A 14,887-nucleotide genomic window follows, 5' to 3' on the forward strand; every position below is an offset into this window, starting at 1 on the left:
GTTCAGAAAGACTGCCTCTGGATCTGGAGGTTCCACTGGGAATGTTAACAAGCAGACTGGATGCTGCTGGGTCCCCACTAGTCCAGCCTCCTGGTCTTACTGTGGCTGACCTTTATGGGAAACCTGCGCAAGAGCAACACTCTCCCCTCCCGTGGTTTCCTGCGACTGGTCTTCAGAAGCATCTCCGCCTCTTGACTGCGGGGGAAGAGGAGCCCACCTGCAGGATCAGTCCCAAGGGCCTGAGCGCAACAGCACCACTCTCCCCACTTGCCGTCCCCATAGCAACTGGTGCTCAGAGGCAGGAGGTCTGTGGTCCTTAAGCTGGCAGGCAAAAATCACAACTAGCATCATAAGGAGAGCCTAGCCGCCAATTTTCAGCATCGTGATGTATCACCAGCTAAACACCGCGATGTATCACAATGTCTGAAACAAGGATGGAGCCATGTAGAGGCATTGGCTGGCTTCACGGTTTTCCTCGATTGATTCTTTCCAGGGCCTGCTCTTGTGATTCGCGGGGTGGGGGTGGGGAGAGAGTTAACAGGAGCTGCAGGAATTGAGAGAAGCATCGTTTGGCTTCCCGTACATTGCGATTTTTGCAACACACACAAACATGCGGCAAGACTCCAGGACCTCCTTGCTCTCCAGGCAAACCCAAGTCCCGCCCACTCCTGCCCCAAACGCATTACACAGGTCAGCATCCCTCCATACCTGCATTTTCCTGAGGTTGGGGAAATCCCCTGGCGAGATCTGGTGCTCCCTCTCGATCTTCAGGTAGATCTCCCCCAGGTTGCTCACCAGCTCCTTCTTCTTGCTCTCCTTCCCGAAGACGTTGGGCATCTCCTTCTTCAAGGAGCTGATGATGTAGGCATGGACCTGCAAGGGGGGTGGAGAGCAGAGGCTGAGAACTCAGCAACTGCAGGTGACACAAGCGGCTGCAAAAATAAATAAATGATGGGCGAGACTAGGCCTGGTGTGGGGAGCCTGTCTCCCTCCAGATATTGCTGGACAACAAATCCCATCACCCCTGGCTTTTGGGTCGGGTGTCCTGAGGCTGATGGGAGTTAGAGTCCAGCAATATCTGGAGGGAGACCGGCTCCCCACACCTGGGCTAGGTAACTGGTCTTCAACAGAAGGACTGCCCTGCCCATGCCATTCCAGCACCAAGGGCCCCACTTTTGCCCTTGGAAATGGCTCCCATCCTGCTACAGAGGAGTCCCAGCTCTCAAGAAGTTGAAGACCACTGACGTAAACAAGACATTGGATGAGGGTGAACCAATGGGCCCTCTCTGCCCTTGAATAAATTAAAATAAAACGCTGCCCATCTGACCGGGTGGCTCCAGCCACTCTGGGCAGCTTCTAACAAAATATAAAAACACCTGAGATCATCAAATGTTAAAAAACTTCCCAATACAGGGCTGCCTAAAAGTCAGATAGTTGTTTATTTCCTTGACATCTGACAGGAGGGCGTTCCAAAGGGCGGGCGCCACTACCGAGAAGGCCCTCTGCCTGGTTCCCTTTAACCTCACTTCTTGCAGTGAGGGAACCGCCAGAAGGCCCTCGGAGGTGGACCTCAGTGTCTGGGCTGGACAAGGGAGGTGGTGCCACCCTAAAGGGCCGAGGCCGTTTAGGGTTTTAAAGGTCAGCACCGAGACTTTTAATTGTGCTAAGAAACATACTGAAAGCTTTCTCCCCTGCAATCTGGGGAGCCACCTGGGATGGGCACCCTTCCTCCATCACTGGGCAGCCAGAACACACCTCCCTGGCCTTGAAGGAAGGGAAAAAGCTCCCCTCCCACACACACACCTGGGACGGGCACCCACCTTGGCCAGCCTGGCCCGCTTGATGAGGTCGTTGAGCTTTCTTAAGGCGGCGTTTCGCGGGAGGGACTGGATGTCCTTGAAGAGGTCTTGCTCCTCTGCCTCGAAGAGCTTCCGGTTGTCTGGGATGAGGAGCGGGTGGGACCAGAAGGAGCCAATGTAGACCCGCACCACCTCGGGCGTGTTGATGATCTTGCCCAGCGACCACATGAGGGCGCCGTAGACCCGCATCAGCTGCTGCGTCTCGATCTGGTCCGCCTTGTTCAGCACCACCCGGATCTTGTCCTCGTGGTTCTTCAGGGCCTTGATCACCTCGGAGAACTCGTCCGAGATGTCTAGCTTGTGGGCGTCAAAGAGGAGGATGATGCGGTCCACCCGCTCCGCAAACCACTCCAGGACTGCCGCAAAGTCGTAGCCTGTGGGGGGCGGGGAGAGAGAGGAAGGCGGCATAGAATCACAAAGTCGGAAGGGCCCCCAACCAGGAATACGCAGGCCACCCATATAGGGATTGAAACTGCGACACCTTGGCATTATCAACACCAGCTGAGCTAACTGGTGACGCAAATTTTATTGAAACAACTACCAAGTATAAAGTGTTGTCTTCCAGGACTAATACATGTCCGGGTGTTTTGAGTCTTGCATGCAGTCATCTGCAGGGCAGCAAAACGGACTTGGAAAATATTTGCAGATTAAGCTCACGTCAATCTAGTGGTTCCCAGTTAGCTAAGTACTACGGACCCCTGTTTTTCAAAAGCCAAGCTATGGACCTTCTGCTTCCGAACCTTTCGATATCTGTATGGCAGTTTTTGTTATGTCAATGGTGCCATGGGTGGGTTACGTGGACCCCCTGCGGTCCACAGAGCACCAGTTGGGAAGCACTGATCTATAGCATGAAAGGGGAGGGCCTGGAGCTCATGGGCAGAGGACACCTGACCTGCATGCAGAAGGCCTCCAGTTCAATCCCCACAAGCATTGCCAGGTACGAACACCCCCAGCCTGACCCCTGGAGAGCCGCAGTTGTCAGTCAATGTAGACCCAGCCTGTCCTTCCCTCCTAGGTGTCCAAATTTATTTTAAGCTGTGTTTCCAAAAGCCTCATTTATTTTGTCCTGCCTTTTCCTTAATCTAGGCTGCGTTTCAGAGACTTGTTCTTGCACGGACAGCCTTTTTATTTATTTTAATTGGCCTCGGTTTTTTAAACATGTACACGGTGCTTGTACTATTGGATTTTGGTTTTTGTGAGCTGTATGCTTTCTTGGACTAAACCCCCCCCCCAAAGCAGCCTGTTAATTCAAAAAGGGTCAGCTGAAAAGCAAGGTGGGTTGCCATCCTGGGTGGATCCCAAAGGAGATCTGCAGCAGTGTACAATTCAGCGAGCTGATCCAAGTGGAGACAAGGCAGTAGAGGCAAGGCAGGCCCACCTTTAACCTTCAATGCTACAAGCTAAAATATAAATTCCTGGCTGGAGATATAAAGGCAGCAGCGTGGCTTGCTATCTATTGAAAGGTATTGGAAGACACTAAATGCAGACTTATTTTGAGATCTGGACCTCACAACGCTGGGACTTAAGACCAATGGACCAACAGACAACCCGCATCCAAGACAGTCATGCAGACAAAAACCATCACCACTTTTCAATCAGTCTGGCTTGGTTTTATTACATATGTAATATTGATGGATTGGGACGCGGGTGGCGCTGTGGGCTAAAGCCTCAACGCCTAGGGCTTGCCGATCGAAAGGTCGGCGGTTCGAATCCCCGCGGCGGGGTGCGCTCCCGCTGCTCGGTCCCAGCGCCTGCCCACCTAGCAGTTCGAAAGCACCCCCGGGGGCAAGTAGATAAATAGGTACCGCTTACCAGCGGGAAGGTAAACGGCGTTCCGTGTGCGGCTCTGGCTCGCCAGAGCAGCGATGTCACGCTGGCCACGTGACCCGGAAGTGTCCCCGGACAGCGCTGGCCCCCGGCCAATAGATGTGAGATGGGCGCACAAACCCCAGAGTCTGTCAAGACTGGCCCGTTCAGGCAGGGGTACCTTTACCTTTACCTTTAATATTGATGGAACATGGCTTATGGGCTCTGAGGACACAGGGAGGTTTGTGGGACGACTCCCTCCCTCTCTCTCTCTCTCTCTCTCTCTGTGTGTGTGTGTGTGTGTGTGTGAAAAGAGATTGTTGAATATTGACTGTTGCTTCTAAATGGTGCTTTAAAAAAAATAAAAAATAAAGGACCGTAGACATCTCTTCTTCACCTGTGCCCCCAGGCCTATTCTTACCATTTTGGAGGAATCCCCAGAGCCAATACAACACCCCCGCCTGTGCACTGGGACAGCCAGTTCAGTTTCCCAGCACAGAGGGGTTAACAGGAAGCACAATGCTGCTTACAGGCACTTCTGCTCAATGGGGTTTCCCCCGTTTACATTTCCAAGCAGGGCCCCCCAACTTCCCTGCACTTGGACTCAAAACACACAGATTGTGTATAGAGCTGGAAACAAGATGGAGCCCAGTCTCAGCTGCATCCCTGAAACTACACATGAGACAGCAAGCATATACTGTTTCCAGAGGGGCAGCTGTGATTAAGTTTGCTGCAGGGAAAACGTGACAATGCGTGGCATTGCAGGCAGCGTTTGAAATTCGCCAGGCGCATTTTGCACCTGGCTATCGGCCACTTGCGACCAAATGAAGATGCCCAGGTGCCTGGATGCAACTTTCAAGCCATCTGCACCCGAAATGGCAGCTAGGCATTCCACTTTGGCGACTGTAACCCTGGTTTAAGGAGCCATTTGGCGCCCAGCTTATATACCCGAGTTTCTAACACTGGTTGCAGGGGGTTGGACTAGATTACCCTTTGGCTCCCTCCATCTCTACAGTCTTATGACAACCTCATCAACTAACCATTTAAACCAGTATTATCCTCAAGGGAATTGTTTTCAAACTATATAAAACCTTCACAACAATTGGCCACCCCTCCCCTTATCTCATTAAGACTAAAATAGGAGGAAGATTTTGGAGAAGAGCTAGGGGAACAACTTTTAGCTCTCTGCCTTGCTTGGAGGGGCAAGGCCTGCTCAGCATGCTGGCTCTCATAGAGTATGGGGGATTCACAATGTACACACAATGTTCATGTGTACATCGAACCTTCATTGGAACGGAACCTCTGCATAAGATGCAATCGTACTGCATTCTAAGACAGAAATCTCAGCTGGCCAGTGGAGCTGAAGGAACACCCCCATCAAAAAAACAACCACCTGTCAACGCTCCTGCTTTACACACGAGGAGGTCTGAGGCTGAGAGAAGGAGCAGTTGAAAGAAGTGGCTTCTGCATGGCTAATCACAAGAGTAACTTTTTTTTAAAAAAGGGAAGAGAAATGTTTTGTCAGCACTGAAGCATGCAGTCCCGTTCTACAGCTGAAGAACAGCAAAGCTCAGAAAGGCACAATCTGGCTATTGTGGGCTGGCTGAGTTTGCATTTCTCTAACTTCACAGATGGGCTGGTGATGTTGGGCTCCCCGCCTCAAGGGATTCGACAGTCACCAGCCAATCCATAGCGTTGCAGTGTTTCTCAAACCTGGGTCCCCAGCTGTTGCTGGACTACAACTCCCATCATCCTTAGCTAGGTATGACCAGTGGTCAGGGATGATGGGAGTTGTAGTCCAACAACAGCTGGGGACCCAAAATTTGAGACACTGCAAGAAATGCAAACGCGGCCAGCCCAGGACACTGGCCAGAGGTTCCCCCAAACAGACATCAGACGAGCCCTGCCGGATCAGGCCAATGGCGGCCCATCAAGCCCAGAATCCTGTTCTAACAGCAGCCAAAACAGATGCCTCAGTGGGAAACTGGCAAACAGAACTCAAGAGCACAAGACTCTTCTCCCCTCCTGTGCTTTCCAGCAACTAGTATTCAGAAGCATTTACTGCCTCTGACCACAGAGGCACAGCATGGTAGTTAGTAGCCACCGATAGCCTTGACAGACCCTCCAAGTATTCCTATTTCCCAGGGACAGTCCCAGATTTACAGAAGCCATGACAGTTTCTGATTTGATCCAGATGTCTCGCTTTTCCTTAGGATGTCTCTATTCCCATCGGAGACATGTTGGAGGTTAGGGAGTTATCTGACCCGAGCCATCTGAAGGCAGCCCTGTATAGGGAAGCTTTTTTTAATGTTTAATGTTTTATTATGTTTTTATTCATGTTGGAAGCGGCCCAGAGTGGCTGCAGCAAACCCAGTCAGATGGGTGAGGTATAAACAGCAACATTAATAAATAATAATAATAATGGTAATAATAATGGCAATAATAATAATAATAATAATAATAATAATAATAATAATAATAATAATAATAATTGAAAAGGATGTCCCACTGGAAGGACAGATCCTGAAGCTGAGGCTCCAATACTTTGGCCACCTCATGAGAAGAGAAGACTCCCTGGAAAAGACCCTGATGCTGGGAAAGATGGAGGGCACAAGGAGAAGGAGACGACAGAGGACGAGATGGTTGGACAGTGTTCTCGAAGCTACCAGCATGAGTTTGACCAAACTGCGGGAGGCAGTGGAAGACAGAAGTGCCTGGCATGCTCTGGTCCATGGGGTCACGAAGAGTCGGACACGACTAAACGACTAAACAACAACAAATTTTCATCAGAGAAATGTTGGAGGGTATGCCTTGATAACCTTGGGGTGTTCAAGAGGCCTTTTTTGCTGTTAAATGGGTCGGAAGCCATTTTCAACCTACTGGGGAAAAAAAGAGACTAAGACCTGCTTCAGGTCCACCCTTGCAAGTCTGAGCACATCTAAAGAATTCCCCCCTCCCCTTGTTGGCTTGCCTGAACCTGCCTCTGGGTTTTAACCCAAAGCCCGGAATTGTCCCCTTGCTCTGGCTAGATGCTTGTGGCCCTGCTGTGCTCAGCTTGATCTCCTGCCCTGACAATCTTTTATCTGCTCATCTCATGCCAAAGTCAGCCAATTTACAGACAATGGGTTGAAAACAGGAAGTGGGGGGGGGGAGACTTTGGGAGGGAGAGATGAGCAGCTGCATTTGCAGAGCCTGTTCACTCTTGCTAACAGAGCTTCACACAAGAAGCCTGAACAAGAGAAGCTGGATCTCTCTTCCTGACCGTGCGAAGCTCCCAAACATTTGTTTTATTTATCTATACACCGATACTCATTTAAAAAAGTACCAGAATGGTTTACAACAATTACTGCATCTCTATAAAGGCCAAACGATAAACCCAACAAAGTTAAAATCAAAAATCAGCTAACGATTATGGAAAGATCCATTCATTCTTAATTGCCTGCATGAGCCTGACACAAAAGAAAAGTTTTCAGCAGGTGTTTAATACAGGAAACTGAAGGCGTCTTGCGGAATCTCTAGTGGCAGAGCATTCCACAACTCCACATTCCACAGACATTCCACATGGAGGTGGAATGAAGAGGAACGACACTGGAGCCAGTGACAGTAAAGGCTTGTTTACTTGTTCTTGTTGTCAAATGTGCCTCACCAACTCTGGAACCAGCCACCAACGCTTCTGTGGATGATCTCAGTGACCTCTTAGGTACTCTGGACCTAAATTGCTCAAGGCTTCGTAAATTAATACAAGGACCTTGAACCTGGCTCAGCAGCAGATGGGTAGCCAGTGCAGATGTTTTAACAAGGGCTTTGCATGTTGTCAGAAAGATACCCCCATCAGCAGTCTGGCCACCACATTCCGCACCGTTTGGAGCTTCCAAGGGCAGCCCCACAGAGCGTGTTGCAGTAGTCTGGCCTTGAGGTTACCAGTGCGTGGATTACAGGGGTCAGGAACGGTCGTAGCTGGAGAATCAGCCAAAACTCATAAATCAGACAGGAAGCTCTCCTAGATGGTGCAGTGAGAGCCCCAGAATAGGGTGGAGAAGATCTGTGGTCCTCCATATACTGTTGCCCCAGCCAACATGGCCAGGGATGATGGGAGCTGTAGTCCAATTTCACCCAGACGGTTCTGGATGAACCTGCCTGGGTGCCAAGATCCTTGGGTGAACCCCTTCTTGATCCCATCAACACAAGAAGTAGGCCTGGTGGTGGTATTTGGTGGAGCCTTCTCTGTAGCTGCTCCCAGATTGAGGGATTCCCCCCCCCCCCGGGAGGTTGGACTGGCTAAGAGTTTCCTGTTCAGAAGGGCATTGTAGAACTAAGGTGCAGACGAGACAAGACACTGGGCATTCTGTACTTTAATCACTGGTTCTAACTGTGTTATGATGTCTTGACTATTGTTTTTAGTTAAAGAAAGTTATATCCGAGTGGACATGTACATAATTGCACTGTAAGTTAACCATATTCCTGTGTGGGATTTGCTTCAATCGTTTATAATTATGAATTTTAATTTGTTGTAACCCATCCTGGGGCCTGGGGGTAATAAAGTTAATAATAGTGATGTGAATTCTTAATGAGTGCCTGCTCTTCCGCTCATACATAGCAGACATGGCTAAGCCTCTTTGTGAAGTTTTCAAATTTTACATTAGTGCATTGCTGTCAACTTTTCCCTTTTCTTGCAAGGAATCCTATTCAGAATAAGGGAATTACCCTTAAAAAAAGGAGAACGTTGACAGCTATGCATTAGTGACCGGAAGGGGGGTGGAATTTTTTAATGTCCACTCAAAATTATTTTGGAGTAGAGCTTGCAGAAAATGACTTCTAGGAAGTACCTCATCTCAAACAAACTCACCACAGGAAAGAGGCATGCTGGTTGCTTGGAATTTACATAGTTTGCCTTTTCCAAGGACTGGAGAACAAGACAAACAGAAAGAGTACAGCGACTGATGGGGTCGGGGGGACAGACAGCAGTTCTTTGGGACCCTAGAGATTCTATAGCCTGGTGTCCAAACAACTCACTCGTCAGCCACAACCCCAATGTTGCTCACTGGCTAAAAAATCCTGAAAGGTCGGAGCAGCAAGGCTGCCTCATCTCACAGAAGTCACCTAGAAGGGTACTTGCACATTTTACTTCCTAACCCTAAGACATACCGTATTTTTTGCTCTATAAGACTCACTTTTCCCCTCCTAAAAAGTAAGGGGAAACATGTGTGCGTCTTATGGAGCGAATGCAGGCTGCGCAGCTATCCCAGAAGCCAGAACAGCAAGAGGGATTGCTGCTTTCACTGCGCAGTGATCCCTCTTGCTGTTCTGGCTTCTGAGATTCAGAATATTTTCTTCCTTGTTTTCCTCCTCCAAAAACTAGGTGCGCCTTGTGGTCTGGTGCGTCTTATGGAGCAGAAAATACGGCACTTAAAGGAAAGTGTAAGAACATAAGGCGACACTGCTGGATCAGGCTGGTGGCCCGTCTAGTCTATCATTCTGTCCTTGTGGTGGCCAGCTTGTGGGAAATCTGCAAGCAGGACCCTGGCACAAGGCCCTCTCCCCTCTTGTGGTTTCCAGAAACTGGAATTCAGAATCATTGCTGCTCCAATTGTACCTAAGAGTCTGGGGTGGCTGATGGCAGCTCTCCCACTGTTCCAGGGACGGGTAGGGTTCCCAGCCTTCTGCAAGCAGAACAGGTGCCCTGCCACTCAGCTATGGCTCTTGCTTGAGGCCCCAACTCAGGGCAGACAGGATGATGACAGCCCCCGCCTCCATACACATCCACAACTTGGAATAATGGAGGTCCTGGTGCAGCAGAGACGACAATTCACACAGAAAGGCATCTGCATTCCTTTCCAGTTCAGTTGCTTCGGATCAGAGTCCCATAGCTGCTAGCAGAGGCTTTTAACTCATGATAATCAGGGTAGTGAAAAGGGAGAAATCCCACCATCACTTGGAAGTGGGGGGCTGAAACTCACAAGAATTTCAGGAGAACCTGGTGGATTTCAGGCTAATGGCCCATCTAAGCCCAGTGTCACTGCCTCCAACGGTGAAAGCCGAGCGGAGCCATTGTGGCTAGTAGCCAGAGGGCCCTCTGACCCATGAATTTGTCTAGTCCCCTTTTTAAAGCCATCTAGGTTGGCGGCCATCACTGTGGGAGGGAGTTCCACAGGTTAACTCGGCACTATGCAAAGAAGTGCTATCACCTTTCCTGAATCTTCCAGGACTGGGTGCCCACGACTTCTCGTGTTACGAGAGAGGGAGGAAAAAACCTTTTCTCTGTCCACTCTTCGAAGGGCTAACTTCGAGCAGCAGCAGTGAGAATTAGACATCAGGCACCAGCCGGGTGATTTCTGCATGAAGTGAGGCTGGGGAATTTCTTCCTTTTTTTTGTGAAATAAAAAATTTAAGGTATTTTATATATATAATAAATGTTCATAAATGTACCAATCTAGCACGTACATAAGATATGGGGACCACATGTCTGGAGCAGCACAGGAAGACTGCCCTGAAACCATTTTGACTCCCAAACTGACCAAATGTTTTCTCTGCGAGGAGGGGGGGGGGGAGAGAACCTTCCCATTGTCTCAGGAAGTGGGTAATCACCATCTCAAAGGAATGGCCAGACTACCAGGAAAGGCAATCAGATAAGGCATTATCAGATAACCTGGCAGACAGGAAAAACAACAACATTCAAATTTCTGTTGTAGACCACCTTTTCTGTGATGTAGGTATGATGTTTGTGGGGGGTGGTCTTGGGTTACACCCCTTCTGTGATGTATGTATGATGTATGCAGGGGTGGTCTTGAGCTCCAGGGCAGGAAATTTAAAATGTCTATATAAGGGCAGGCACACCTTGGTTCTGGGTTCTCCTCCTCTCCTGCGTGTGAGGGGAGTACCCTGTTGCAACAGTTCAATAAAGATCAGGCTTACAAGCTGCTTTGCTTCTCAATATTCTCTGGTTGGCCTCTGTTATTTTCTCCGACCGATGGAGAACCTACAAAGGACTCCATAAGGCCTCTTGTGTCCCCCATAAGGGAATAAGGGCAGGTTTTTGTTTATTACATCAGCTATTCAGTGGAAGGAACACACTCATTGTAACTGAGAAGGGAAGTTGTGGCTCACCAGCTGCAGAGGAACTTTCCCAAGGGCAGCTTCCAGGCGAGGTTACTGGGCTGCCAGGCAGGAGGTCACCAAGGGCCAAGGCTTTCCCACAAGCCAGGGCTGGGTGCCCTCCAGTGCAGAGAGGGATGTTGCCTCCCTCTCCCCACGCCCACCTCTATCCCTGCCCCGGAGTGGCACATATCATACCAAACTAGGCTTTCACAAACCCTTCTGCTCACATTCCTACCACAACAAGCCACCCTGCAGCTCAGGTTCCCTGGCTTGTACACTGCAGGCAATGAGGGGGTGTGCACTTCATGCATGCTCAGAGGCACTCTCCTCACGCTCCAAAAGCCAGGCTATGAACTTGCATCAGCCACCACCGGAGGTTTACGAAGAAACGGCAATTGCAATTCGAGCCATCGCAAGGTTTAGGACTGATAAAAGGAAAGTCCTTCTCCGTGCAGTGCAGATTTAACCTATGGAACTCACTCCCACAGGAGACCCTGACGGGCACCAGCTTGGATAGTTTCAGAAGAGGACTGGACAAATTCATGGAGGAGAGGACTATCCTCGGCTACTAGCCATTACAGCTGTGCTCTGCCCCTCTCCCCACAACCCGACACTGAGACAGCACTGCTTCTGATTACCGCAGGAGGGGAGAGCTGAACTCGCACTCGGATCCTACTTGCCAGTTTCCCAAAAGAGGCATCTGGCTGGCAACTGTGGGATACTGGACCAGGTAGGCCATTGGCCTGACCCAGCAGATGTTCCTTGTACAGTGGTACCTCCAGTTACGAACTTAATTCGTTCTGTAGGTCCGTTCTTAACCTGAAACTGTTCTTAACTAGAGGCGTGCTTTCGCTAATGGGGCCTCTTGTTGCCGCCACGCAGCAGGCACATGATTTCTGTTCTCATCCTGGGGCAAAGTTCTCAACTCAAGGTAACTCTTCCAGGTTAGCAGAGTTTGTAACCTGAAGCATTTGTAACCTGAGGCACCACTGTATTGGCATTCGAAAGCTCAGCTGCAAGAGAGAAATGGTTGGTCATGCCAGCCCAGGAGCAGAATTCAGGGCGGCCAAAGGAGGCTGGCGAGAGATGGGAAGCAGACACTGCAGACTTATCGCTCTCAGATGCTGCAAGGGGAAGAGGGAGGTCAGAATGTGCCAAATTTCCCTCACAGCAGAATCGCCTTTGTTTGCAAATAAAGAAACCCCTGTGATTTCCAATTCATCTGAAAAGGGGGAACTTTCCCCATGCTGATGTGCACATCTTGCTTCCTAGAATGGAAGTGTCATTTGGGGAAGTTAAGCTATTCCAGGCCGAGAGAAAGCACCAGTGCCAGGGAGGGAGGCAAACGGAGCAGACGGGTAGAACAAAGGGTCCCCAGTTGAACTCACGTGGGGGAAGGCCTGGCGCTGAAACCCCAGAGAACCAGCACAGCCAGTCTCTGCAGATAGCACTGGGTTAGGTGAGTCAATGCCCTGACTCAGGGCAAGAGAGCTTCCCTTTTCCAGATCTCCCTTTGGAACGTTTGAGGAGAAGGAGGAAGGAAGGAAGGTTTTGTAAGGGGATACCTCAAATGGTTTCCCCCCTCTAAATACACACACACTCTCTGAATCACCATCCCAGAAAAGCTTTTCCACCTTTCGGATTCCCTGAAACATTTCCAGGTAAACCTCTCGCAGGCTAAACTTCCTGGCCTGGATGAGGTGTGGAAAAAGTGAGGCCCTCCCAGCCCTCCTGAAAAACAATAGGAGTAAGAATTCCAACTTCCTGTGAGTCACTGCGAAAAGCGTTGACATCACCGGACAGCCACACCCACCGTTTTGCAAAAGGCTCCCTTGCAGCAATGAGGAAAAGCAATGGGGGGGGGGGGCGGTGGCCTGGGAGGCAATAGCCGGACACCCTGTTCCCCATTCTTTCCCGTGTTCCAGGCAGGAAGGTGGAAGGAGGGCGAGTGTTTGGGGCAGGGGGCAGAAGAGAAGTTCCACCACTGCCCCACACGCCCAGAGACACTTTGCAAAGCAAACAGCCAGGAATGCGGGGCTTTCCGAGTTTACTAGTATCTTATTTTAAGAATCTGCAAAGCACTGCATATAAAAATTACCTTGGCAGTGAACACAGGGGCATATATGAAAATAAATAAGATTAATAGTGGAATTGTAGAGTTGGAAGGTCTGATGAAGCAGAGGTGCTCCAGAGAGCCTCTCCCAGCCTCTTGGATGCCCAACTGTGACATAGCAGCCTGGCATCGATGCCACCCACCCTTTCACTCCTGAAACCCCAGAGGGGAGGGAAGCCAGGATGAGCTAAAGCAATTACTTTTTTTAAAAGCTTCTGAGCCGATGACCCAGGACTCCTGAGTCCAAACTGCACCTTTCTGGTTTGCTCAGAGTGTAGTGGAAGTCCACACTCTCTCCCAGACCCACAGAAGAGTGCGCTGGTCTGCTTACAATGCCAATCCCAAACTCCCAGTAGCTTGAAGGCCAGGTGTCTGGGCACATGGGGATTCAGAAACCTGGAGGCTGGCAACCACCCACAGCTCAGGAGTCAAATTAAGAAACTTAAATAGGAAACAAAGGTAGCGGGAAAGCAGGCAGAACCTTGAAACAGATTACAAAACAAACCAGAGCACCAAGGCTATAAATTTAACTAATCCTATACACTCATTCACGTTTACTCCCAAAGCATCAACAAAGGCCGGTCAGCTTCACAGATGATCCTGTCTTGGAAATCCAGTGCTGGAAAGGGAACTGGATCCCCACCCCCTGACACTGGGAGGGGAACAAGGTGCAATAAATGGGGGGGGGGTGTCTTTTGCTCCAGCAGGTATAATAGTGACAGAGGTTGACAAAATCAATCCTGTCTCCCTGGCTTCTGAAATGCCACTAGCATTTCCTGAACACTTCTATCCAACTGAGCTTGCCAGCCTGCTTTTTCTGCAGCTTTCTGCCTGCGTACCTGAAGGGCTGTAAGATACTTCATCTTAAGGCTGCTGCTAAGCACAAAAGCTTACGTTCAGCAAAACATACAACAGTTCCTCTTCCTGCCGGCGGCTCTCCATCTATTAGACAAGCTATAAAAGGAAAAACGAATGAGGAGGGCAGAGGAGAGGAGAGCAAATACTGAAGCATCTCTAAGCTCATTGGCCAATGCCTAGAGCCACATTGGTCTTCCTCGTGCCGCAGCGTTCTTTCTGCAAGGCAGGGGCTGCAGGGGACTTGGTCACCTTGCTGGTGGCAGAGATCAGGACGCAAGATACCCTGAAGCACAACAGTCCAACCACTGCCATATCCTTGTCTCCCTATGCCTGTGGAACGTGACGGAGGGGATCAACACACAATTGTTTTGCCCTCCGGCGCTCAGCAGAACGGCTCCTGAGCACCCTCTGGGAGGCCCCTGCCAGACCAGCACCAGAAGGGAATCCAGCTCCCAGCAGAGCTCAGACTGGCTTGGCCACATATCTCTGTGAGAGAGGGCAAAGGGCACAGAAGGCACGCATAGAGGTCTGCCTCCGCAAGGGCAGGAGTTGGCTGAGACTGCTTGATTCTGAGCAAACTAAGCCTCCCAAGAGTTAGACCATTATACAATTTTTCTTTTTGCAGACAACAACAAAAAGTGAAGGAAACACACCCACACACCCCAAAAAAGTTGGGAAGCCACTGAAGAGATATTCATACAGTACAGGTAAGTACAGTTAATACAACCAATTTAAATAGATATTAAATCCGGTAGTCCATTATTTCTTTGCAGGTTATGTAAGTTGTTAGTTGATGCGTAAGACACAAAGGTCCACCAACCTTTATAAAAGCGTTTTATAGGTTCTTCATGAGCACATGAAGTTTGCGAGCTAGTTTCTCGGTGACTGCGAGATTCCATATATTAAAGGATAGTTTTAAAAAATAATAATGTGTGTGAGCGCTCATTTGCTAAACCAAAGCTCATTGACCACCACATCCTGGTTTCTCGCTTGCTGGGGTCAAGTGGAGCCTTATCGCTCATCTGCAGCACTTCCTGATAGCAGGGCAAGGAGAAAAGTCAAATTTCCAGGCCTGCAATAAGACACATGTTTCACTTGTGTCCGATTCGGGCAGCAGGACAGCAAAGGGCCCCTCCATCTCCCTATAACCTCTCCT

General features: G+C 49.7%; 1 protein-coding gene across 2 annotated transcripts in view; it reads right to left on the reverse strand.

Annotated features, from left to right (window-relative positions):
* The window catches only part of EHD1 (EH domain containing 1), a 31,512-nt gene that overhangs the window by 2,793 nt on the left and 13,832 nt on the right, over positions 1-14,887 (reverse strand). For both annotated transcript variants that reach the window (XM_082204291.1, XM_082204290.1), the window contains exons 4-5: positions 1,821-2,233; positions 709-873 (exon numbers count right to left, since the gene is read on the reverse strand). In XM_082204291.1, coding sequence (XP_082060417.1) covers positions 709-873; positions 1,821-2,233 — 578 coding nt within the window. The remainder of the gene's footprint in view (positions 1-708; positions 874-1,820; positions 2,234-14,887) is intronic.

The sequence above is a fragment of the Podarcis vaucheri genome (assembly GCF_965113315.1).
Source record: "Podarcis vaucheri genome assembly, chromosome: 16".
NCBI classification, from domain to species: domain Eukaryota; kingdom Metazoa; phylum Chordata; class Lepidosauria; order Squamata; family Lacertidae; genus Podarcis; species Podarcis vaucheri.